At 44.2% G+C, this 26,751-nt stretch overlaps 1 protein-coding gene and 1 long non-coding RNA gene across 2 annotated transcripts; one reads left to right on the top strand and one right to left on the bottom strand.

The window, feature by feature from the left end:
• The first annotated feature begins 7,488 nt into the window (after positions 1 to 7,488).
• On the top strand, positions 7,489 to 10,180 carry LOC125537989. Its single transcript, XR_007296154.1, has 2 exons — positions 7,489 to 9,920; positions 10,007 to 10,180. It is a non-coding gene; the product is annotated as an uncharacterized LOC125537989 (long non-coding RNA).
• Positions 10,181 to 11,427: 1,247 nt separating this feature from the next.
• Positions 11,428 to 19,015, bottom strand: LOC125537988 (heparan-alpha-glucosaminide N-acetyltransferase). The gene is made up of 13 exons (XM_048701302.1): positions 18,797 to 19,015; positions 18,486 to 18,679; positions 13,730 to 13,867; positions 13,523 to 13,604; positions 13,369 to 13,445; positions 13,169 to 13,275; positions 12,942 to 13,053; positions 12,693 to 12,809; positions 12,520 to 12,611; positions 12,354 to 12,420; positions 12,184 to 12,262; positions 11,857 to 12,092; positions 11,428 to 11,753 (listed from the first exon to the last, which is right to left on the bottom strand). Exons 2-13 carry the CDS (start codon positions 18,645 to 18,647, stop codon positions 11,727 to 11,729), a joined length of 1,296 nt encoding a protein of 431 aa, XP_048557259.1. The 5' UTR covers positions 18,648 to 18,679; positions 18,797 to 19,015; the 3' UTR covers positions 11,428 to 11,726.
• Positions 19,016 to 26,751: the final 7,736 nt, after the last annotated feature.

The following is a 26,751-nucleotide window of genomic DNA, read 5'->3' as shown; positions in this document are numbered from 1 at the left end:
TTTCCTCTTCAAGGGAAAACCAACGCAGTGCTCAAGAGGTAGAAGAAGCACGTAGAGCAATTCTAACAAATCATAGCATAATTTTGGCTCTCCCAAATAGGTGTGTTCAGCAAGGATAGATGACACAAAAAGCAAAACTCATATAACACGAGACGCTCCAAGCAAAACTCATGATATGTGACGAATAAAAATATAGCTCCAAGTAAAATACCGATGGTCGCTAGAAGAAAGAGGGGATGCCACTCGGGGCATCCCCAAGCTTAGTTGCGTGTTCCTCTTTGGATAATAACTTGGGGTTCCATGGGGAATCCCCAAGCTTAGGCTCTTCTTACTCATTATTCCTTCATCCATCGTGATCTCACCCAAAACTTGAAAACTTCAATCACACAAAACTCAACAAAACCTTCGTGAGATTCGTTAGTGTAACAAAGCAAATTACTACTCTAAGTATTGTTGCAAACCCATTCATATTTTAGTTTTGCATTATATCTACTATATTCCAACTTTACCATGGCTTATACCCTCCAATACAAACCATAGATTCATCAAAATAAGCACACAACGCAAAGAAAACAGAATCTGTCAAAAACAGAATAGTCTGTAGCAATCTGAAAACTTTGAATGCTTATGTAACTCCAAAAATTCTGAAAAGCCGGGGCAACATGGGAAATTTTTATATCAATCTTATGTGCAAAATTCAGGATTTTATCGCGCTTCTGTGAAAAATTAAAATTGTTTTACTAGGCGCAAAAGTTTCTGTTTTTCAACAAGATCAAATCAACTATCACCCAACATGATCTCAAAGGCTTTTCTTGGCACAAACACTAACTAAAACATAAAAAACACAATCATAACGGTAGCATACTTGTGAAAACACTCAAGAACAGAAAGAAAAGTCAAAAATAAATTTTATTCATTGGGTTGCCTCACAACAAGCGCTATCGTTTTATGCCCCTAGCTAGGCATAATACATAGATCTAAGTGCTGTCATCTTTAGTTCCCAACTCCTCAATAAAACACTTAAAATTTTGCCAAGATTTAGCATAAAATTTTTCAATAACAATACTCCTAGGAACAAGTTTGAAAAATTCACTCTTGCAAATAGGGTCTTTTATCACTTTCGATAAAATCGGGGTGGATACTAATCATCTTAAGATCTTCTTTGTTACTATTAGAAGTCCCACCCTTGTTTTTAGTGACTCGAGTAATCTTTCCAAATTTTATGGGAGTTTTCTCAATAGTTTTAGCGAAAGAAAAAGCCGTGCTTAGATTACTAAAAATTCCTTCCAACTTATCCATTCTAGCGGGGCTCTCCTCTATTCTCTCGCTGAATGAGGGCTCTTTTTCTTTTAGTACCTTAAGAATGTCCCCCGCTTTTGACCCAATCCTATTAGCAAGATTGTGCATCCTTTTATCTATTTTTTCAATATTTCTTTAGTGAGCATTTTCTTTTCAATGGCATCTAGCCTTTCCATAACATGCTCGAGAGTTAAAGTTGTTTCATTAATCATAAAAGGTGGTGAACCCACAAGATTTCCCATAGCATTAAAAGCATCTAGAGAAGGACACATCAAGAAATTCCCACCAGTAATCATATCAAGGACGAATCTATGCCAAGTAGTGATGCCCACATAAAACAGCGAAGAAGAACAACGATAGATTGCTTACGAACAGATCTATTATGAGCATTGCAAATCCTATACCAAGCATCATTTAAATTCTCCCCTCCCCTTTGTTTGAATTTAAGAACCTCGTCCTCGGGGTGCACGCAATAGAGGAAGAACTATCCATAATGATAAAAGGTGACAAACAAAATTGCACACAAAAACATATCTGACGAGAAAACGGCGAACGGAAAAGAGGGCGAATAAAATGGTACATTTTTGTGAAGTGGGGGAGATGAAAATGAGAGGCAAATGGCAAATAATGTAAATTGTAAGGAGATGAGATTTTTGATAAGGAACCTGATAGATGTTGATGATGTCTCCCCGGCAACGGCGCCAGAAATTCCTTTTGATGCGGCTTGAACTACGTCGGTATTTCCCCCAAAGAGGAAGGGATGATGCAACACACCTACGGCAGGTATTTCCCTCAGTGATGAGACCAAGGTTATCAAACCAGTAGGAGAACCACACAACACTATGTAAACGGTACCTGCACACAAAGAACAAATACTTGCAACCCGACGTGTAAGATGGGTTGTCAATCCCTCCCAGGTAAAAAGATAAATACATTTGTAGTAGATTGGATAAATAGATCTCGCGGAAACGCGAAATAAAATAAACAACAAAACAGTGCAGCAAGGTATTTTTGGATTTTTTGGATTAATAGATCAGAAAATAAAAGCGAATAAAAATAGATCTCAAAGGCAAATATGATAAAGAATAGACCCGGGGGCTGTAGATTTCACTAGTGGCTTCTCTCGAGAAAAATAGCATACGACGGGTAAACAAATTACTATTGGACAATTGATAGAACTTCAAATAATTATGATGATATCCAGGCAATGATCATTATATAGGCATCACGTCCAAGATTAGTAGACTGACTCCTTCCTGCATCTACTACTATTACTCCACACATCGGCCGCTATCCAACATGCATCTAGTGTATTAAGTTCATGGAGAAATGGAGTAATGCAATAAGAACAATGACATGATGTAGACAAGATCTATTCATATAGGAATAGACCCCATCTTGTTATCCTTAATAGCAACGATACATATGTGTCATGTCCCCTTCTGTCACTGGGATTGAGCACCGTAAGATCGAACCCACCACAAAGCACCTCTTCCCATGGCAAGAAAAATTGATCTAGTTGGCCTAACTAAACCAAAGATTCGAATAAGAAATACGAGGCTATAAGCAATCATGCGTATAAGAGATCAAAACTCAAATAACTTTAAAATAGATCTGATCATAAACTCAAAGTTCATCGGATTCCAACAAACATACCGCAAAAAGAGTTACATCAAATAGATCTCCAAGAGACCATTGTATTAAGAATCACAAGAAAAAGAGAGAGAGGAAGCCATCTAGCTACTAACTACGGACCCGAGGGTCTACAATGAACTACTCACGCATCATTGGAGAGGCACCAATGAGGATGATGAACCCCTCCGTGATGGTGTCTAGATTGGATTTGTGGTTTCTAGAACTTGCGGCGGCTGGAATTGTGTTTCGTCGACTCCCCTAGGGTTTTTGGATTTTCGGGGTATTTATAGAGCAAAGAGGCGGTGCGGGAGGCCACCGAGGTGGGCACAACCAACCAGGGCGCGCCTGGCCCCCAGGCATGCCCAGGTGGGTTGTGCCCCCCTCGGGGCACCCCTCTGGTACCTCTTTGGCCCATCTTGTGTCTTCTAGTTCAGAAAAAATCTCCAAAAAGTTTCGTTGTGTTTGGACTCCGTTTGGTATTGATTTTCTGCGAAGTAAACAAAAGCAAAAAACAACAACTGGCACTGGGCACTATGTCAATAGGTTAGTCCCAAAAATGATATAAAGTTGCTATAGAATGATTTTAAAATATCCAAGAATGATAATATAACATCATGGAACAATAAAAAAATTATAGATACGTTGGAGACGTATCACCCCTCCATCCCCTTCTCCATTTGTGAGAGAGCCATCAGAATGTGCCTACACTTCCACCATTCATTTTCTAAGAGAGAACCACCTACTCATGTGTTGAGATCAAGGCATTCCAATCAAACCATTTGAATCTTGATTTCTAGCCTCCCCGCCCCAAGTTGCTTTCCACTTCAATCCTTCTCCTACCAAAGCCAAATCTGTGAGAGAGTGATTGAGTGTTGAGGAGACTATCTTTTGAAGCACAAGAGCAAGGAGTTCATCATCAACACACCATCTATTACCTTTTGGAGAGTGGTGTCTCCTAGATTGGTTAGGTGCCACTCGGGAGCCTCCAAGATCATGTGGAGTTGAACCAAGGAGTTTGTAAGGGCAAGGAGATCGCCTACTTCATGAAGATCTACCCCGAGTGAGGCTAGTCCTTTGTGGACCCTTCGTGGGTGGAGCCCTTTGTGGACTCACACAGTCGTTACCCTCCGTGGGTTTAAGTCTCCAATCAACGTGGACGTACAATAGCACAAACTATCGGAACCACGCCAAAAATCATTGTGTCTTCTTTGCTTTTGATTTCTCCGATCCCTTCTTTACGTTCATATGCAAAGTTTTTACTTTCCGCTGCACAACTCTTAGACTTGCATGTCTAGGGTGTTGCTTGACTTGGTAGAATTGTTAAAACTTGCCTATAACTAAAATTGGAAAAATGATAAGTTTTTATTTGGTCAAGTATTCTAATCACCCCCCATACTTTTGATCCTACAGTAGGGAATGCCGAACCAATTAAATTCTAGGAAGATACGTGGATCTAGGATAAGCCTCTTTCGATTATGTACCCTAGTTATATAATATTGTTCCTCTTAGGGATGCCACTTTTTTTGTGATAATAGGAGTAGCGAACCCATGGGTAAACTTCGTAGGGCTCTCGTTAGTCCATATGTAGCGGATTGGAATAAAATCTTTCTCTAATAATAAAGCACAGATTGATTTTGTCGGGTTCATCGTCACAATGCGCTTTCTTCTTATGTCATAATACGTTTTTACGATTTGTACAAACAAAATCGTAATATAAACGAGATGGTACTAATTTGGGGATGCCTGTGCTTTATTATTAGGAAAAGATCTGAGGTGAAACTAAAATTTTGTCCATCCACATGATCCGTATCTCGCTAAAGAGCTGCAACTAAATTTCCCGCCTGGGCCATATCGTCTCATTGGGCCTCTACACGCACGACGCTCACGTATTCTACCTCACTCGGGTTTAATAATACCACCTCGATTGGTTGCACGGAATCATATCAATTTATATACGTATGTAAATTGTCTGTAATATCAACAACTAGCATCCCGAGTCAACAAACATAGAACGAGAACGACAAAGGGCGGTGGCTGGTCGTCGGTGGGATGTCTGAGGAGTGGAGGTTGGATAGGTTTAGATGGCGACGGACATGGCCTGAGGCCGGAGGAGGTAGGAGAACAGCAAAGGACGGCCATGGCGCTGGTCGCTGGCGGGATGAAACATAGGAGTGGGGATCGGGGGTAGGTGCAGAGAGGGCCCTGGCGGCGGAGATGGCCGGAGGAGGGAGGTAGGTTAGCAAAGGGCGGCGACGACCATGGCGCTGTTGGTCGCGCCGGCGGGTGGAACCAGAGGCACGGTGCGCGGGGCTCCCGCTCCTCTGTGTGGCGGCGCTGGGGATCGAGAGGACGGGATCGAGGGAGTGGAGACGAGTGGGGATCGGGGGTAAGATAAGTGTCGGCTGGGCCTTAGTGGGCTGATTGGCTCTCTCTTTCCCATTTTCTTCTCTCTTTTGCCATTTACAGAATACAAAAATTAGGAAAAGAGACAATGATGGAGGCGCATGTACAAATACGAAACTTTTCCTGTGGTGTCCATGATTTATACTTAGTCCCACAGAGGAAGTTTCACACAAATTGGGTGAGTTAAATTCAAACCCATTTGCATTTATTTCAAATGGGTTTGAATTAGATCTAGGCTTTAGGAGTGTTTTTGGTGTAGCTTAAGAAAGTGATAAAATATTTTGGACAAAGTTTTGGGGGCAGGAAGTAGAAAAGGCAAGGGATTTCGGAGAAGGCTGGAATGGAAATTGGAAAAGCAATTAAATAAAATACATTATATGGAATGTTCGTAGATTTAATTTGGTGTGAAATATTTAATGGCATGATGAAATGCAAATGCAGGAATAAAATTAAAAAACATTATAATAGTGATTATGGAGAGATCAGAGGAAAAGTTTCACACAGATTGAATAAGTTAAATTCAAACTCATTTGGATTTACTTCAAAAAAATCGTGTGAAATATTTAATGGCATAATGAAATGCAAATGCAAAAAAATATAAACAAACATTGCATAGTGATTCAGGATAGAATGGACTCGGGATGTTACAAGTAAGAGGAGGGACGCCCATGAGATACTATGGTCGTCGTGATCGAACGTGGCCGGACTACGGGGTGATGACGAGAGGAGGTGACCGATGAGGTGTGTTGCTCTGCTCACTGGAGAGCACGCGTGATGGGAAAGAATGGAGCTGTAGTGTGCGGCTCGCTCCCAATCCGGATCTCTGAGTGGAACATGATAGGGATGGGAGTAGAGAGATATGTAGAGGGGAGGGCCCACGAGGGTTATAGAGGCTCAATCTTGAACCTAACTTTGCACACACATCTTTAAAAAAAACTTTGCACATACATGTCAAATGAAAGCCTACATGGCGGACTCAATTTTTGCATGATGATTCCTTTCACATGGGACCTATCCGAACAAGCCAAAGTGTGTAATTGTGCATGGACGAAGAAATAAATCTTTTCACGTGTATGCATATATATGTACATAACCAAACATATATATTCATACATCGTTTATGTATGGCGTAAAGCTTGTAAACTAACGAAGTCACAACTAATGCCCCATTGTTTGATGGATACATTGTCTTTACTGAATATCAGATACACCAAATTTCATTTATGAGCTAAGACATCTACACGGTTGTCATAGCATGCTGAGGTTATGATGATGTTAAGATGAATCAGACATTTCGTTGCACTAAGAAACAATTTTAATAGGCAAACTTGCACACAAAATATGACAACTCTATCATAAATTCTAAATAAGATCAAAAGAAAACTACTATCCAGAAGAAATCAGTTTCTCGCATCTAAATTTGATAATAAAACTTTATTTAATAAATACAATTTAGAATGATAAGTCATAGGAAAATAGTATTGATTTTTCATAAAAAGGTAGTATGTAGCTTAGAAAAATGCACACACATAAAAAAGGGTAGTAGAATTATATACACTTTTTGAGCTAATGTTGGAAATTAGCATAACACTAAACCTGATTATGTAATATTTTCTCTATTTGCATTTATGAACAAAATCATAGATAAGGGTTTGGTAGGGGAAGGAATGGGGAAGGGTGTTTGGTGTTTTGTTTTCTCCCGTTACAAAGCACGGGCCATGTCCTAGTTACACTAACAATTACACATGTCGAGCTAACTATGGACCATGACTTTTTCGAATGGGATCTTCACACTTTTTGTTTTTTTTTCTATGCACTCAAGGTACTCGGCTTTAATGAATACTTTTGGCTTCAAATCTAAAACATTATAGCATCTTAAATTACCATTTAAAGATAAATATTTTCGTTTGGTTCCTGGGAAATGAGACACTTATTTGAGTCGGAGGGAGTACTTATTTAGGACAGTATAACTGAGCCAAATCCCAGCCCTCTCACGTCCTCTTCATATCTGACCGTCCGTTTTAGTGATAGAGGCGTTTCTGGCCATCGGATCTGATGCTTATTACGAGCTCCACCGCACGTGCAAATTCGTGGCCCAACTGTCCTAAAGGGCAGCTGCTCCAGCAGAAAAATCGGACTACTGTGGTTTACTGGGCCTTTTGTGCCGGCCCATTAGGCAAAGACCAAGGGGATCGAACTGAATCGGGCGAAGAGGCGATGGACAGCCGAGGGAATGGCTCGATCCTGCCGCCCCGGCAGATGCGGGGATCGCGCGAGGGAATGGCTCCTCGATCCAGCCGCCGCGAGCGATGCGGGGATCTAGCCGCCGCGGGTAATGCGGGGATTGCTCGATCCAGCTGACACACGCGGACGATTCAGGCCGGCGCTTTGTTTGATCGAAACTGCTCCACCGAGGTTTGAAGGCGCAATCATTCTTCAGTTTCTCTTCACACATTCATGGCTGGTAATGTTCCGTCCTTTCCGCTGCTTCGGGCTAGAGGTGCGTGTATATATGCTGCCTCTCATTAGCAGTCTTCACTCACACCCTTTCCGCTCCGGCAGCAGAACATCCTTCAGCGTGATGCTCGATAGGCTTCCCTGTATTTCTTTTCAGTTAATGTGTGATCTTTCTCCCACCAGGCAATTACCTTGTCCTGATGTCCTGTTATTCTAAAAAAAAATATTACATACAGGTGATGTTCATGCTGGTTGTAGTCGACTGACTTGGTTGGAATTGGTACTGGCATTTTCTTAGTTCGGCTGCTCATAATTACCAATGGCTTGACAGGTAATTACTATCTTTCGTGTCTTACCATCCATATTCTTATGCCACACTTTGCTTAGATTGTATGTTCCTGTGTTATATGGAACAGGTTATTTAGAACAGTATATTAGAATGTTCCAAAAACGTAGCAATGCTGTCGTAGAGGGAGGAAAAGCCAAATATCTTCTGCTTCTTCTATCCATAAACGAGCAAAGCCGAACAATCCTGTGGATAATTTCTTTCCTAATTACACAAGCGACATCCAGGGGAAAATCATGTCGCCCGTGTTAAATACAGAAAACATGAAATTTTTACACAATCAGGGCCATTGCGTGATGCCACTGGCTGGATACAATTGCCTCACCATTCTTACTCTTGCAGCAAATCCTCCAGCGGTATGGTTCTCGGCTAAGGTTTCCCTCCATCCACATTTTTACCTTCATCGTGAATTTTCTTTAATGCAATTTCTACCGTGTGCCTGTTTGGTGATGCTTCTGTGTAACTCTCTACTTTAGATTTGGCATGGCTAGATCTTTAGAAAGATATACATCTTTGTCGATTATTGAAGGTCAGGTGTTTGTCAAATTGGTTCTTTGCCATCCATGGTGTTGTTGTCTGGCTTGGCCATATGTTAATTGGTGAACTTTATAATTATTAATATATACCGATAAATGTTGCAAGTTTATTCATTCAGTGGGATCATGAGGTCAGGACATAGAGTCCTGCAGCAAAATATGAAAAAACCTAATTAGAGTGACATAATTATATTTTACAAAGCAAAGCACTTCTAGAAAGCTTGTGTGATGAAGCTGTCCCATGATTCTTCATATGCTGTTTCTATCCCATATCAATAAAATATGGATGCTCTGTTTCATACTCTTTAGCTCATTAGTAATTCTTCAAGAAAACACACGCACATAACTACACATTTTATGGATTATTTGGAGTGACACATTTTCATCACTGCTGTCAATTCACTATATAGTAGTGTCATTTCAGTTAATAATGTGTTAGTCGTTACACTTACATATTTTAAACGAGAGTCTTTCCCCAATTACGTTTCCCTCACAGCATTGTTGAGAGCGTCAGAGAAGGCGTGACCAGTCCTGCCAGTGTAAACTGGCCAGTGCAAGGAGTGTGCTCGCTGTAAACCTCTGTGACCTCCTCAGGATCAATGTCAACCGGGGTATGCTGATCGACTATGTGCCATCCCGCTTCACCATCAGCAGGAACCAATATTCGTCTTAGTCCGGACCTCAACCTTAAGTATTGTTCCGATGCCGTTCAGATTCAGAATGCTGTATGTGACATGTGATATTTTATATTACACAATATACTTGCAGGTTTAGAAGAATTATTCCCTATGACCATCACTTTTATGTCTTTTTAACATGATCAGGCTATGGAAGTGGCCAGGATGGCTAGGGCATCAAGTATTATCAGGGTGGACTTGAACCCTGCAAAATATGTACAAGTTACAGTCTATTGTTATCTTCAAAAAGAAAAAAGAATGATTTCTGGTAAATGTTAATGGACACACACTGAACTTCAGCAAAAAAAAAAAAGCCAGCTAAGAAATTTGGCTGCACCGTCTTTGTAAACCCAAAGGATCACATTTCAAGCAATAGTTATGTTAAGTTCTTTGCCTAAGCATACATTAATCCCTTAATTTGTTCATGGGATGCAATATTGTATCAAATGCTCGCAATTGAATTTGCTCCTGGTGCTTGTCGAGATGACAAACAGTGGAGGCAACAGAGCCGTGGATTGCACTTGCCACATCCACGCCATGATATCTGCCTTTGAATGCGTTCATGATGTATGTTTTCTGTACACTTGTAATTTGATCATTGTGAGCATTGATGTGTCTTCTGCTTTATACTGAGTCATGAAGTCTAAGTGCAGGGGTGAGGCGTGGTCAGGCTGGTGGGCGCCCCGCAGAAGGAGGCAGTGTTCAATACCCACCCAATGAACTTCATCAATGAGAAGACCTTCTCAACACTCGCCAATAGCCAGCAGTCTTTAGTTACTGTGTACATGAACATTTTGCACAGTAATGGTTTGTAGTTTCTTTGTTTTTTTTGTTTGCACGTCAGCTTCTCTGTTAATGTCAATGTTTTCTATTTTTTGAACTGAATACAGGCGTCTCCATTGCGCATTCCAAATCAGTTCTGATGTTCTGTCATCCTTTTGTTTGCATAAAGCCAACCAAGTCAAAATTTGGTACCTAAAGACCAAGAAGATCTTGACATCATGATTTTGACAAAAAAAAAAATACTAGCCTTCTGCAAATGGCCTTTGGTCTATTATAATGACCATCTTATGCTACAAATTCACAAAAAATCAAAATCCTTTATAGTATATACTACAACTGCTTTAACTTTCAGGTAAAATAATTTTGTACATAAATACATATAGTTAACTTTGAAACAAGATGCCTACACATCGTTGCATCTATACTTTAACATTCAGTATTAAAAAAGACGGGCGCAGCAATGCGCGCCATCGATGATCTAGTTGTAACAAAATGTGGCAAGGGGATACTTATTGTAGCTTCTGTTACCAAAAATGGCTTTCGCCTCCAGTTCAAAAAAAATGGCTTTCGCCTGCTTTATCCATTTTCTGTTATGAATGAGAAACCATTCAACTTCTCTTATCTGATTATTGTGTGGCGCGCATTGCTCGGCAAGCTATGTATTTAACCTTTAATATCACTCTGCCTTGTAGCAGTACGTATACTTTTGGGTCTTGGTTATGTGGGATTGATAAATCTTTGAGATCCTTGTATTGATTGGGGGCACTGCGGTGTGTTCTGGTCTATCTGACTATGCATAAATAATGTAGTCTTTTTGGTAAGAAAAAAAATTCCTTGCTGCATGCTAGTGCTACTTTGTGTACCAGTTGGCTGATGTGCGTGTCGGTGATAGGCTTCCCAGTGTTTAGAATGGTCTTTTTAGCATGTCCATCTTAGTTGGTTCACGTTTTTTAAGTTTATCCCTCTTTAGCTTCTGAAAGTTTAGAGTGTTCAGTTAGGCTGAGTGTTTAGAGCGTTCAGCGATAGGCTTCAAAGTTCGATTTTATTTATAAGCAATAAATGCAATAAGGTTGATTATATACTGTACATATGATGCAGATGCCGGAGTAATAGAAGCCTTCATTTAAAAAGAAAAAGACAAACAAGGCAATCTCTCGATATCTCTTACCTGAACTTTGTCGTCAGATTGGATGTGTGGGTGCAATGCCCCAAATCATCTCCCTGTCCAAATATCCCAGGCTCCTAGGATTATGATGTCCAGACCAAGTTGAATGCAAATGCAGTAGACGTGTTTGGAACTGATAATTAATCTATGTACGTACTATATATTTCTCTTGAATCGCATTGTTGTCATCTATACACAAAGCTTCTTTGCCATATACATAGAGCACTCAGAGAAAACAACCTGTGCAACAGCAACTGTTCCCTGCCGTGTCGAACAGGCAGTTACACAGGATGGTGATGAAGCTATGACCATATTGCAAAACTAGGCCTGCACTCATCTCTCGAAATCTCTGTGCAAATAGGGTCCTAAAATATCTCTATATGTGTCTCCCGTGTCTCCCTATAGCTCGATCCACCATATACAGATCATGCCCTAATCCCAATGAACTTCAACTGCAAACACAGAGCAGAATGTGTTAGTTCTTTATATTCCAATTTACGTTATCATACATTGAAAGCTCGACTGAAAAGCTGTGGGTCATCTGCAAAAGCTTACAAGGTTGTTATTGGGCTCCCCACAGTAGAAGCCATGAATGAAGATGGGTAGAATGTTGCACGCAATCAGGACAAATATCATCAGGGCATGCATCCCCATCCACTCCATGGCGATAGTCGGGCGACGGTACCCGTAGAGGTCGACCAGTGTGTAGATCCCCGCGAAGAGGAGCCCCGCAGCACCAGCGGTGCACAGAGTGTAACTTACGGTGTACAATGGCTTATTCATATGCATTCCTGCAGAGATCATCAGCATAGTGATAGTGCGGTCAATGTCATTGCCCAGGATAATCAGGAATGGAGTGTTAACTGATGACGATATCCTTACCGAAGAAGTCCATTGCGAAGGCCAGGACGAGCATGCCGAAGGAAGGGACAAGCCAGTGCATGATTCTTTCCCTGTGTTTCTGCAATGAAGGATAGAGATGGAGAAATTCAGAATATGTTGCATTCATCCAGAAGATCAAGTGCTCACCAAATGGAAAGCAGACATTTCACCTGAAAATGTACAATTATGTGCCCGTATTGGAGACCGATCAAGCAGGTGACGATGGCCATCACAGAACTGTTTACGGGAAAAAAACAATCAGAATTTACCCTTGGCACAGAACTCACGTTACAGCTAGAAGAGATAAACTCTGAAGGAATCATGAGTTTTTCTGACCTGAGAAGCCCTTCAGGATCAAAAGGGGCCTGGCACCATGAGGGTGCATCAGGAGGGAGTGGCCCATTTTGCGGTGAATCAATGCTGCATTGCTGTCACAGGAGAGAGGAGTTAATACAGACTGAATGAAGGTGACGAGTAAGCATTATGCAAGCTCTTGAATTTATTAGAACCTGGGATCGCGCATAAACCGGTCGACCATAGAGATGCTGGATGCCTAAGATTTTGCGGTCAATCATGCCAACCGCATTGCAGCCTGGCCCAGAGTCACCTCGTACACCACATTTGACCTGATATAAGTTACGATTTTGAAGCTCATCAGTTCTACTCTCATCTGTTTTTTTGCGGGTAGTTCTACTGTCATCTATAATACTGCTAGATATATTCTTAGCATGAAAAAAATAAGTGAAAGTGGAACTTACAGTGAACGTTTTCTCTGTGGAACCAGGACCTGATATCCGATACTCCCAGTCAGGAACGTAGGTACCATACAAGAGAACCATGTAGGTGATTGTGATGAGTAAGCCTGCGAGTCTAGCAGAACAATAGCAAATGGTAATTTCAGAAACACAACTTGCTCATACTAAGTCATCTATATATGTCATGTGGATCAGTGATTTTTTTTGGATTCTTAAAGGTTTGAACTCACAGTTGATATCTGTATCTCTTGATCAAATCAAGTCCAGAATCTACATCATCATCTCCCTTGAGCCAAATCTGACAGAGTGCTGTAACAAGATAAGCTATTGCGATTCTCTGCAACCAAGCAGGCGCCACAAATCATCAGTCATCCCACATCTAGTTGAACTGTTGATGCAGAATAATGTAATGCATATATATGCTGCTTACCTGCAGTATACCCAGCAAACGTATTTGTGTAATATCAACCCCAAAAGTAAGGCTACGAACTCCATGAAAAAATCCACCTGTGCATCATAGCAGAAAAAGAAATTAAACATCAACATTATGTCGAAGTTCAAGAACAATCCTAATTAATACGTACCTTGCAGAACAAGACCAACACAGAAGAGCTTCAGTGCACGAAGTGTTGCCTTTCGAGTTGCATCCAATTTATCCGGCACTCTCTGCACGCATCACGAGATGACGCAATTAGGTGGAAGCAACAGCAATTCGTGAATGTCACACCGGTGTTAGCTTGAGAAAACGAAAGTAAATGTCACGGTCGTGTTGTTAATCAATCAGTGTGTACCTTGTACGCCAGAGCTAGAGCAACCCCAACGATGAAAAGGAAAAAAGGCATGACGAAATCAGCTATGGTTACACCTTCCCAAGGAGAGTGGTTCATTGCCGGAAGAAACGATCCAGCGTCGTCCACGATAATCATAAGCTGCAGCAAGGAAAACAACAGTTAACCTTGGTTTCACTCATTTTGTCAACAGATCAGAAAGGCTCGGTACAGAATGATTTTCTGTTCAGTATATAGAGCTGTACTGTGCATTCCATGTAGTAACAAATGTTTCTGTTCTACCTTTTCCTAAGAGACTACTCCCTCCGTCTTGTAATATAAGAGCGTTTTTGACACTAGTGAAGTGTCAAAACGCTCTTATATTACGGGACAGATGGAGTAGTAGTAAGAACTTTCCACTGTCTAAAACAAGCATCTGCACATATATATACTGGAGACTTTTCTATATTAACCAACCATCAGACGTACCCCCACTTGTTACAGACCCAGATCCAATCATGCTAGAGAAAAAATAACCATCAGACGTAATTAATCAGATATGCTTCCACTCCTGCAATGTTACTTTAGCACTAATTTTCGTGGTTCTTGCATAATTACGTCTTAAAAAACCACAGCTATATAAATCCGAGGAGACAAAGGAACATGATGCTGGTAGGTGATGGTTACAGCTTCGCATTATATATGGTGGTCTGGCTCTGGCATCAGATTCAATCTCCACATGCATTTCATCTCGGAAAACAAATATTCTATCCGGGAAGAAAGAAAGCCCCATGATTAAGCCCGCCTACAGTAAAATCGAGTGCATGATTGCAAGAAGCAGCATGCCTGAATTCCTCACCGGCAACATCAACCCAACACACCTGAATTTCTCACCCTGTGTTATTGCCATTCTCTCTTTCTTTTGTGAGAACACGCAAGCGACCTGCGGTCATTTTATTTTATTACCATAGGAAGAGAAGGAAGATACGTCCAGAAAGTAATGGACAACGCCACGGCAACACCAAGGTCGATCGTATGGTGGAAGAGTTTTCCAAAAAAAAAAGATCGTATGGGGGAAGTAAGTAGGAATCGAATGGAACCACCGGCTGCAAGTTTCGTGGCACGCACGCTCGGCCAATGTGACTGGCCACGATCGCTTCGTCCTGAGACATCTACGAGGCCACAACTCAGAAGGACAACGTAACTCTCAGCGTAGACGCAACTTACCAAGTCCGCATGTGGGTAGTAAATAAAACCAGTGGGTGGAGAGGAGAGACGGTCTACAGCGACGGGAACCTAACCTTCTTCTCCCTTTGGAAGGCAGCTTACTGTTAATTACACTCCTAATTAATCCATCTATTCTGCCGTGGCATTGCTTAGCTTTCACTTTCACGTAGTAGAGGTAGAGGTGAATTGGAGTAGACGGAACACAGTGGGGCGGCAACCCAACAATGCGTAGCCGTTGCCTCATTGTTCAGGCAATTGATCATCATAGCAGTAATAAAGTTGCGTATTTTCAGGCACGAATGGGTTGTTTCGTCATTTTCAGACAAGGCATGGCTCACCCTCTGGGCTGGACATAGCTAGCCAATCACTTGGATTTGGAAGGCTGTGTGCATACGTGTGGTACTCTTCAGTCTCCACACAGGGCTGTCATTTTCGGTCCATTGGACAGCCTTGTCTTCCCAGGGAAGAATTGGTTGGGGCGTTGCCATCTCCCACGTTTGGACCGGCTACACAGGATGTGACCTTGGGATCTCATCTAAAGATGTACACTGCTATTCTACCTATATGTGTCGTGCCATCCCGGCTAGCTTGCTCCTTTCCTACCTAGCCACTGTAGCAGCCACTGATCATTCATCATTTCTGGAGCACGACACGACACAACAAGGAAAAGGTCGCACCTAATTTTTTTGACGGGAGGAAAAGGTCGCACCTAATCAAGCTACCGTGTTACTAACTTTCAAGAGTTGGCTTAAACAGAACAGGACCACGAATCGACCACATGACATCAAAAGGTTGCTTGCGTTTTTGCACTTTGAGTTGAGTTGAGGCCTTGAGTGGATCTCAACTGCTGGGTCAGCACGCGCGACCGCGGCGACACCGACAGTAGATCTTGTTTAGCAGTGATATAGTTGTTCACTCCTACTTCTCCCTGATGCGTGTTTGCCTCCTTTTTGTGCTTCTCAGTTCCAGCTTACTGGATCTTCACTTAAGTAGGTCAGCTAGCTAGAGCTAGTTCTCACTACCCAGGGATGACAATTATATGTTATCTTGCCCGTGTGTGGTGATGGTGCCTCCCATTAGCCCCAGGCACCGTCACAGCGCACGGTTGCGCGGCCGCGTTAGTGTGACACCGACGTTTACCCTTGTTTCGCGGTCAGGGCAACCGAAGCTGAGAAAACTAATGGTCTCCAGTGACGCGAACCTTCAAAAGGAGGGGAAACCCCACCGCCGCAGGTAGGACAGCCATATCAAGGCTGCACGATCTGCACGCCAGGGACAGCCCCCCGGGCCGGTCCAAGCCAAGCCACACAGCTGCCGCTTGCTCGTGCTCGTGCTCGTACGTACCAACGTCCAATAAACACAGCGAGATTCTCCCACAGTCGCCCGGGCCTGGCGAATCAGCACCCTGGCTTTGTGCCGGTGGAGCGGCGCGTGTCGGCCTCCCGATCGACGCGTCGCGGGCCAAGCAAGCAACGACAGAGAAAAGAAAAGAAAAGAAAACAAGCGGCGAGGGCACGGCGGTGGCCATGTGGAGGCAGCTGCGCCCGTCGCCCCGCCGGCCGGAAGGAACCTCGTCCGACCCGGCCGTGCTGTTGGCTCGTTCACGCGTCCGGCCGGGGTGTCTTGTCTTCTTTTCTACAGCGACGGTGCATCCATCTGTCAGTGCGACCTAGTCACCCGCCAACAACGTCGCACCCACTACGACTAAGCAGCCGTTGCTTTGGCAGTTGGCGACCCGGCCTTGGCCGGTCGATGGACACCGGACACCGCCACGCCACCGCGTGATGTAAAGCGGGGGTGATCGACGGACTGGACAGATCGCTTGCGGTGCGACGGCGAGAGAGCGCGTCACATGCTAAAGGCGCGGCCCGTCTCATGGGCTTGTCTCGACTCGACGTGAGGCGCCAACAGCCGACGACGCATGCGCCATGCGTCCTCCAGGGTAGGGGAATATTGGCTCGCTACCAGACGTGATCCTCACACCTCCACAGATGCAACAATTTCCACCACCCCCTCTATAAACTAGGCATCTGTACGTACCTAACATTCTTCACCTTTTGTGCCCACGCGCCAAATCCGATCAAACACCCAACCACACCCTAAAATGTGTTTCCCGTTTCAAAAATGATTCAATTAACTTTTATAAGAGCATCTATAGCCGGACTAGACAAAAACCTTATACGCCCGCAGGCGTCCGGCCACGTCCGCGGACAATTGTGCTATTCTTTTTCACTAAAATGGAAGTTGCAAATTTCTGAATTGGTTTAGACCTGAACAACGGCAGACCCTTTCAAAAGCACAAAAAGGTGCATCAACACACTGTAAATATGCATCTCTTGAAAACGAACTGTACTATTCATCTTGTTCTGAATTCTTCCACCCTTGATATTCGACTCCTTCGTCGCCTTTACCAATTCTCTCGCCTGGCCCGTGTGCACTGTGTTGCTCGCTCTCACGAGTTCTACATCTCTACTATTGGAAATTTTATTTCGAGGGATCTACTATTAGAAATCAGTGTCGTGTCAGCTGCATCTGTACGTACACGATATCCTTTTCTAAGTACCAATTATGAGCATACATGCGCTCATCAACTTATCTACTAGCCCTAGCTAACATAACATGGAGCGGTGAGCTAGAGTTGACATTCTTTCCACTTTTATTTCCGTATCCAACAAATTCAGGTACGGAAGCAATACAGCAACACAGGGTATATACTACTACCGCATGAATTCTGCCGTGTGCAGTCTCGGGTCCAACAGCTGGTGAATTTCCGTACGCCTGCAACTAGGGTATTTTCCTACTGCGAGCCGGTGGGCCACCACCGGCTAGCGAGCACCGACGGTTCGAAACCCATTTGGCGGCCCGGCGATCGGATTAACTCTTCATTATCTGACGAGCCAGGCCGGTGGTGTCAGTTGTAAAGAAGCATATCAGGATGCGTCGCATAACTGTCGTTTAATGATCTTTAAAATGGCTATCAAGACGTGTTGTCTTGTCACCATAATGCATGGCCACAATGGCTATCTTTAGAGGTAGAGCAGTACTAGCAAACATAGGCAGTCGGAGCTGGAGCTTGAAGACGAGCCACCCAGCAGAGCTGAGCTAGGCAATCATACGCCGGTGGCAGCAATGACTATAACTCAGACAACTTGTCATGCCGGCCGTACAGGAGCCTCGCTGGCCAGCAGTAATGCTCCCTGAAGCGAAAATCTTGTACTACTAGTGATCATGTGGTTGGTTCAATCAACTCTGCTTTCTTTTGGTTACTCTAGTTTAAGTGGAGACAAAAAGGGGAAAGGGAAGAAGGCCGGCAATGAGTAGCCAGCATGCCGCATCATGATTCATGGAGCATCTACGTTTGGCTGGCGGTGGCACCAAGGATGATGTGTTTGGTTGAAGGGGTGCTGCGAAATCAATCGCGGCGGAGAAAAATGAAAAGAAAATAAAAGGCCCACGCGGGAAGCAATTCGATTTGGCAAAGAAGGGCGAGAAAGACGTGATTCCCGTAAAACGAACTGAAAGCGGGGAGGGACTTGTTGTTGGCGGCACGTACCAGCACGGTGATTCCCCGGAAGACGTCGAGCGAGACGAGCCGCTGCTGCCGCGGCGCCGGCGGAGACGCCTTGGCCGGCGGCGCGGGGCCGCAGCGGCCGGCCTCCAGATCCAGCGCGGGGCCCGCGGCGTCCTCGCTCCGGACGAGCTCGTAGACGCCCATCCCGGCCGCGCTCCGCCGGCCGCCGCACGCCCCTGCATTGGCCATGGATGGACGGATCACCTCCACTTTCCCCACGGCGGAACAGGAACAGGAGCGAAGAAAGCAACAAGCGCGTGCGGGGGGGTGCGGCACGGAAGGCGCCCGCTCACCTGACGGCACAACTAACTCGCCTTGGCTCCTCCTCCTCCTCGCGCTCGCGCGTATCTCGTTGGCCTGGCTTCCTTGTATCTCTCTGGCTTCGTTGGTCTGTTATCTATGTTCCCTCCGTCCCTCGGCGAGGAGTCGGATCGTTTTGCTGTTACCTGGGCGCGGCGCGAGATCGGTGGGGGGTGGACGGGCGGAGCGCATCTATATATGCACGGACCGGTGTTACTCTCCGTTACGTGATATAGGAGATCGTCGTTTTGGCGTGGCCGTACAGATCCTCGCCGATGGCCGTTTCGGTCACGTGCCGGCCCGGGCTCTCTCTCGGGCCGGGCCGGGGATTGATTGGCGCGTGTGCGTGTCTGGTCTGGTCGCAGCCACACACGGCTTTTCGGTTTGGGTGGAAGTGGTGTGGCCGTTAAAGGATAGGAGGAGATGCTTTCGTATCGGACTGGAGTACAGCGCTGCTGCCATGGGGATGGTGTCTGTGGATGAGACGAGACGGCTTTGCTTTGGACTCTTATTATTGAGGAAGGGCTTTGCTTTGGTGGATCGAAATCAAGCTTTTTTTTTTTGCTGCAAGATGGATTCCTTTTCTTGTTTCTTTTTTGAGGACGGAGTTCGTTAGTGCAGGTGGTGCTAATAGTAACGTCCCGCGTCGGGAGAAGCGTTGGATCGGGAAGTTCGGAACGGAATAATAGGTGGAGAGATTCGCCGATGCTTTTGGCCTTTTGCCCGCTCGTTATTGGCGTTGCTTTGAGGCTCGTCCAATCGGGAGAGAGCTCCTAGTCCTAGTTGACGCTATGTGCGTCAGGAGTGCCTTCGCTGAATGACAAATGGGCCGGCCCAATTTTCCAAGGAAGCTGCTTTTTTTTGTGGGAAGCTATTTCTTTATATTAAAAGTATGAACATTTTTTTTCAGAAAAATGTGAGCATTTTCTGAAATGCCGAACAAATTTTGGATTCCGAACATTTTGAATTGTGAACAAAATTTAAAAAACATGAAAAAAATCTTTCTAAAATGTGAATGTTTTTGAGATTCTGAACAAAATTCGAAATCTGAACAATTTTTTGAATTATGAATTTTTTATTGAAAAGTGAACAAAATTTGAAAAACATGACAATGTTTTTAAACATGAACAAATTTTCCCAACAATGTGACTATTTTTTGAAATTGCGATTTTTTGAGAGGGAGATGTTAACAATTTATGAAATCATGAACAAAACAAGGGATTTGGAACACTTTTTGATTTTTCTTTTGTAATTTCGAACATATTTTGAAAATTTTAAATTTGTGTAATTAGATAAAAAAGGAAGAAAAAAACAAACACAGAAAAAACAGCCAGCCAAGGAAGGACACTTGGGCTGGCCCCTTCATACCTGCCCTTCAGAGAAGGCTCGACCCTTCGTCGCCCGTGTGCGGCAAATAGGATGTGCCCTATCGGGAGGGGCTTTGTCCCGCTCCCTCGCCTCAAGCGACGAGTGAAGCGTCTCAAACGTATCTTTAATTTTTTATTGTTTCATGGTATTATATTATCATTTCTACACATTTTTACTTTACTTTATACTATTTTTCTGAACTAACTTATTAATTTAGTGCCTAGTGTCAGTTCCTATATTTTGCATGTTTTGGGTTTCGTAGAAAAACCATATCTAGGAAGGTCCAAACACAATGAATTTTTACGTTGTTTTTTATATGGAAAATAAGAGACGCTAGAAGCTTCGGTAGAAGACAAGAAGAGGCTCACAGGGCCCACAAGCAGTATGTTACCTCGTGGTCGTTGAGGTTGCTCATATAGTGGGAGTAACATACTAATGAAATAATTGACCGTTAAAATTACCAGACTAACCAATGGTTTTCTAACACTTCAAGAGAGAAATATGGAAGCTCATGTCTCTGACAAAAATAGTGCAGCAATATGAACCCTCAATGATCTTTAAAATTGAAGATCATCAATGCAACATAGAGAGATCAAAGCCTGTGACAAAAACAATTGAAGCAGAGAATTTTACCTTTGATTTTGTGCAGTTTGTATTACCCTTGATGAGAAACACTCCATGAAATCCATTGAGGTGCCTTCGGGCGGCAGTGGCAAAGCTGCTCCAGCTCGTACTCCACGTGTCCCTCCTAGCACGACACCGGCGGTAGCGACAACGACATCATGGTTTGCAAAGACGAAGGACGGCTGATGGACAAGCTAGAGGATGAGTGCACCATTGATTTCAGTTATGGATTAGGAAGAATCGAGGTGGTAGCTAGGGTTCATTGCCTTGAGGTGTGCGAGATGGGAATTAGAGCTAGGGTTCATCGCACAAATGAATCGTTCTCCCGATCACGTCAAATTAACACGTCAGTTGCCTAGTTAGCGTAATTAGAGTCAAAACCGCCCCGAATCTAACCAAAACCACTGAAGGGCCACATTTATACCAGTTTTGTAAAATTTAGGGGGGGGGGGGGGGGAGGAATTTAGGGGGAAAACTATGCTTTCCTCTACCTGAAATCGAGAAATCGCGTCCTTCTGGTTGGCCTCATTTGACTATTTTAACGCAAACAACGAGTTTAAGCAACACACCAACTAAAGTATTACCACACCAAGGGAACATGAGATATATTTTCACTATAATATAGCAAACCAACAAGCGTGGGACCACTATGGAACGCCTGGACAGAGGCTTTTTCAACCTAGGCGTGGGAAGACCGCTTCCCTAATTCAACACTCCCCTCCCTAACTCATTTATCTTTCGACCACATCCCGCTCATAATCAACATCTCTTCGCATATCCCTCGTTCCCGCCCCTTTAGTTTTGAATCTTTCTGGGCCCTTCACTCGGCTTGCAAGCGTATTGTTTCAGAGGCCTGGACCCCTCCCCACTTAGCTATCGCTTCGGACCTAGCCCTGGCCACTGCCATCAAATGCACTAGGTCGAACCTCAAATTTTGGTCCAAAAAACTTAGGCATGTTCACCAGCGTGAAATTGACTACAAGACTGTCATCAACATGATTGGCAGCATTGAAGAAAAGCGTACCCTCTCCCGCCTAGAGGCCTCCCTCGGACTAGTAGTTATCACCTCCCTTCAACGGGCGGTCAGGCAAAAAGTTCTCTTCTAGAAGCAAATGGGGAAAGTAAAAGCCGTCGTCGACGGTGATTAAAACTCAAAATTTTCCATGCCTCCGCTTCTCAGAGGTTCCGCAAAAACAACATCGACATCCTTGAGGACAATGGGGTTGAGGACAATGGGGCCGAGTTTTCTGACCATGTTAATAAAGCCGCTATCCTTCACAACTTCTTCCACAATCTGCTAGGCACTTAGAAAGTTTCGACCTGGCTCTTCAACCTTTCTTAATTTTACCCGACCCATCTCCCCCGGTTACTCCACCTAGACTCGGCCTTCACCAGCAGGAAATTCAGGATGCCTTCCTTCATGAATGTCAATGTCAGCCCTTGTCCTGAAGGGCTTGGACTAGGTTTCTACTAAAAATTCTGGCACAACATTTACGATCCTTCCATTTTTCATTGACTTAGCAGACCTTTGCGTCAATCTCGAGTGATTCAACGGAGACCATATGATCCTCCTCCCCAAAAAAGAATCTGCCAGAACCCCATATGGCTTCAGACCCATTTCTCTATAGTTGCCCTCCCGAGGCGACCACAAAAGTTATTACCAACAGGATCAAGCCACTCATTTCTCTCCTCGTCCATGGCGACCAAACCGGTTTCGTCACGGGGAGATACATTGGTGAAAACAATATCTACGCTGCCAACCTTCTTAGTGCCTGCCACATCCGGAAGGCACCCACTATGGTGTTAAAACTTGACTTCCACAAAGTTTTGTCTTGATCTAATGGGACTCGCTCCTTCTCATTATGCTCGCTTGGGGTTTCCCGGCCAAAACTATAAGCTGGATCAGAACTTTACTGGTGTCGAATAAGACAACGGTACTCCTTAATGGGAACCCGGGCCCTTGGATCAACTGTAAAAATGGTCTCCGGTAGGGTGACCCCCTGTCCCCCTATCTATTCGTCACCGTCGCTGATCTGCTTCAACATTTAATCATGCAGGCTTTCTCTCCAAAGTAGCTCTGCCACCCGACACCACTACAGGATACTGCTAACACGACACTACGATCAAAGATCCTTCGATGAAACTGTGTGCGATGCCATAATCGCAAACGGTGGTGTAAAAAACCCGTCAAAAAGGTGCAAAACGTTTACGATGGAGGATGCATCAAACACGATTCAGATTTTAGTTGTGTGTGTGATGCAGGGCATAAGGTTCAACTCAATTAACTATTCGCGATGAGGAGGAACAAAAGAAACGGGCAGCCAAATGAAGGTGTGTGCGATATACAGCATACGATTCACTCGAATGAACTGTTTGTGATTAGGAAGCACAAAAGAAACGGTCAGCCAGATCAAGGTATGTGTGATTGAGGGCATACGCTTCAGAAGGATTAACTGTTTGCAATTAGGCAAGAGAACAGAAACGGGCCAGCCAGATCAAAGTGTCTGCGATTGATGGCATACACTTCACATGGATGAACTGTTTGCGATTAGCCACAGCAAACTGAAATAGTTAGATAGATCAACGTGTGTGCGCTAGATGGGCACACACATTCTAATTAAAAGAAGTGTGCGTGATGATAATAACGAGCGCGCACGGTTGTTGGAACAAGGTGTCTGCAATATACGGTATGCGGTTCACTCGGATGCGTTGAGACATGAGAACAGAAATGGTTCAATTTAACAAGATGTGTGTGGTACGCGGCAAACAAGTCTGTAATCGGAAACGTGTGCGAAGACCGATAACAACACAAATGATTACTGCTAACAAGCCGTGTGTGTTGTGAGCAAACGATTGCTAGTATATAATTGTGAGTGAGTGATGAAAACATCATCGACGGGTTCCATTGTTTAGTCCATGTGCGATGTGATTTTCTTTGTCCGCACAACATCTATGCTCTGTCTACAGAGCATCAACATATATACTTAAAAAGACAGCATTACATAACCAAATTAAGCATATAATTACACAAGTGACTACACACATAACATTTCCACACACCAAAGTAAGCAATTACATGCATACTAAAGTAGGAGAAACGAGGATCTAATCATCTACTTATTGTTGCGATGACGCTTGCCATTGCTCTGCTTCCGCCTGGATCCCTGGCTGTTTTTGGGAAGGAGGCACTTCCTCATGTCAACGATCCGCCTGTACATGTCATAGCTCGTGTACGCCTCCTTGGCCACATACACGACGTGAGCTTTGTCGAGTTTCTCCATCCAGGCTGAGTGCCAGGCACGCTTGTCCTTGTTGCACGGATCCTTCATGTCTCTGTAGTAGGGGTCGATGATGGCCTCGGCGAGGTGAACCAGTGAGTCCTTCTCATGCTCCTTGCTGCCCCAAATCTTTTATTGGCCCTGGATGTCGACAAAATTCTGGCAGGGAATACCCAAATTCTCGAGCGCCTTTACATCGTTGGTGATGTCCACCGTAGCGAACATGTAGTGGGGGCTGTTGACAAACCTAGTGAAACGCTCGCAAGGCCTTGTGGCCAGGCAGTAGTGGTAGACGAGGACGTGGTGGTGCACGCACATCTGGGTGACAGCGACCTTGGGACGAGACCCGGCATAAGCGTGGGTGTACTCGAGGTCGAACCCAACCACCTTGTACTTCTCCTCGGCAAGCAACAACTCCATGATGTGGATGGAGTGCTCCACCCAGACCGGGTCGTTGGTGTACACCACCGAGAGGTCCATGAACCTTTTGTGGGTGTCCACCACGTCACGCATGGTGAACTGCCGCTCGTCGTCGGCAGCCGCTTGGAGCGCCATTGGAGCCACGCAGGATACCCTCTGAGAATTTCTCGTGGTGGGTGTGCTTCTTGCAATGGTGGGGCGCGATCGAAAGGTTGGCCGCTGTAATAAATGGGGGCCGGCCTGTAATCGTCACGTCTTGTCACGACGTTCATAGCGGAGGATTCTAGTGTACGCTTGACAACACCGCACCGCACGCGTGGGCTTGAAGAGGCGCCAAATGTATCGTCGGTGAGCCTGTTCCCGCGCTACCGCGCAATTTACCACGCAAGGTTCCCGCCCGGCTAGTTTGGCCACACGTCGGCTAGAAGAGGGACAAATCATGGGCGTTTATTGGCAAAAATCTTTGTAAAAACGAAGTGTGTGGAATGACTTCGGTCATAAGTTTACCCATGGGTGATAAGGTCAAAGTTACACATAAGGATGTTGATGGACACTCGAGTGCGATAATTAATTCTGCGCTCTACAGATCACGTGGTGGAAGAAACCAACTGTGTGCAATAACGTCGAAGATCGCAGTCGAGTTAGCTATATAGATCATGTGTTGTGAGATCGATAAGGTAAACAGATTCGAGAATGGTTAATAAAATCTAAGACCATTGCATATTAAGGTCAAAATAGTGCTACCAATACACGAGTCTCATATGATTCCATTTCAACGATTGTACCACAAAAGCTCGAAATATTACAAGGTTCTAATTCCAGAGTTATATGGCTCAAATTCAAAGATTACAAGGTTCAAACTGATATTAGAAATGAAATTCAGCTCATCAGCTGCAAACGCTCGCGTTGATCCGCTGAACATGGATATCAGAGAGGTTCAAACAAATATTACCACTTCTAAGTCTGGTTTCGAAGCCTCACAATTTTTGCAAAGGGGTCAGCCACGGAGGAGTCATGTATGGGATTGACACGATGACTTCCGACTACTCTGTCATCTGAAGTTCCAAAATGAAATTTAGCATTTTTGGAGCCTATTCCATTCTACCACAGGCGCCGGCGCTGATCAACAAACCATTCATTTTTGCAAAAAAATGTAGGGCAAACCTCATTTCCTTCAGCACCCTTGCTCTGAGAACAAAGATCCTGGCGAATATAATCTCCGGTAAGGTCCCTCGGTAGGAGTTCAAAGTAATTTCTGAGATATGCAGATCTAGGCATTCGACGTGATTGTTATATTGTATCACATTATCCACCATTGGGCCTAATCTTATCTGCAAAACAAGAAAACGTGTTAGTGCCTACATGCAGTTTTGAACATTACTACAGGCCTATTTGGTTTGCAGGATTTGTAAAATGCACTAACATGCCATCTTCGATCTGACATGATTAACATGGGCATTTGATTACATTCTAGAAAAATGTAGTCTTCTTCACAAGAGGTTGGAGTGGATGAAAAGTTCCCTAAGAAAACTAGTACAGATGAATCCAAAGTATAAATGCTTATTGATTGTAACCATATGGATCAAGCAACCAATATGGGGGGTGGAACATGTATGTACTAAAATCCTCCAAAAGAGTCCTTCAGAAATCATAGTACATTGTCATTGTAAACTTGGAAAAGGTCACAAAGTAAACTCCCTTATGGTTAACATTTAACAGGAAAGGAACATCACCTCGATATATAGCTTCTCCAGGTACGGAAAGCATCTTAGGAAACTGACAACTTGCTCCAGGTTGGGGCCGATAGATTCTAGTGCCAAGACCTTCACTGTGCGCAGTTTCAGGGTCAAGCTTGTTAGAATCATTTTCTGAATGGCAGACAAACAAACATCTTCAAAATTAGAAATAATGTTAATTTGTAGAAGAAGAGGTAGAAGGCGGCCGTTGTACCTGAACGGGTGTGGATCCAATAACAAGTTCGGAGTATTTTGTCAGACGAGTGGCCCACCACTGTCAATTTCGGCGCAAAACTGACATTGATTCTTGTTGGACCTTCTTGATCAACTACAAGTAATCTCTCAAGTGCAGGTGTGTCCTCACTGACCATACCGTGGTACACATCTTGTGATGTCTTCCTGCCATACCAGCAACACACATAAATAGTCCGGAGAGTCATGGAGGTGATGTGGAAGGTATCAAGCCATTGATTGCCTGAAGACGAAGGTACTCGAGTGCAGTACATCCATGGAGCAGGCGCT

The sequence above is a fragment of the Triticum urartu genome, chromosome 2, assembly GCF_003073215.2.
Source record: "Triticum urartu cultivar G1812 chromosome 2, Tu2.1, whole genome shotgun sequence".
Taxonomy (NCBI): domain Eukaryota; kingdom Viridiplantae; phylum Streptophyta; class Magnoliopsida; order Poales; family Poaceae; genus Triticum; species Triticum urartu.
Note: the sequence above shows the minus strand (reverse complement) of the source record. Positions and strands in the feature narration are given on the sequence as shown.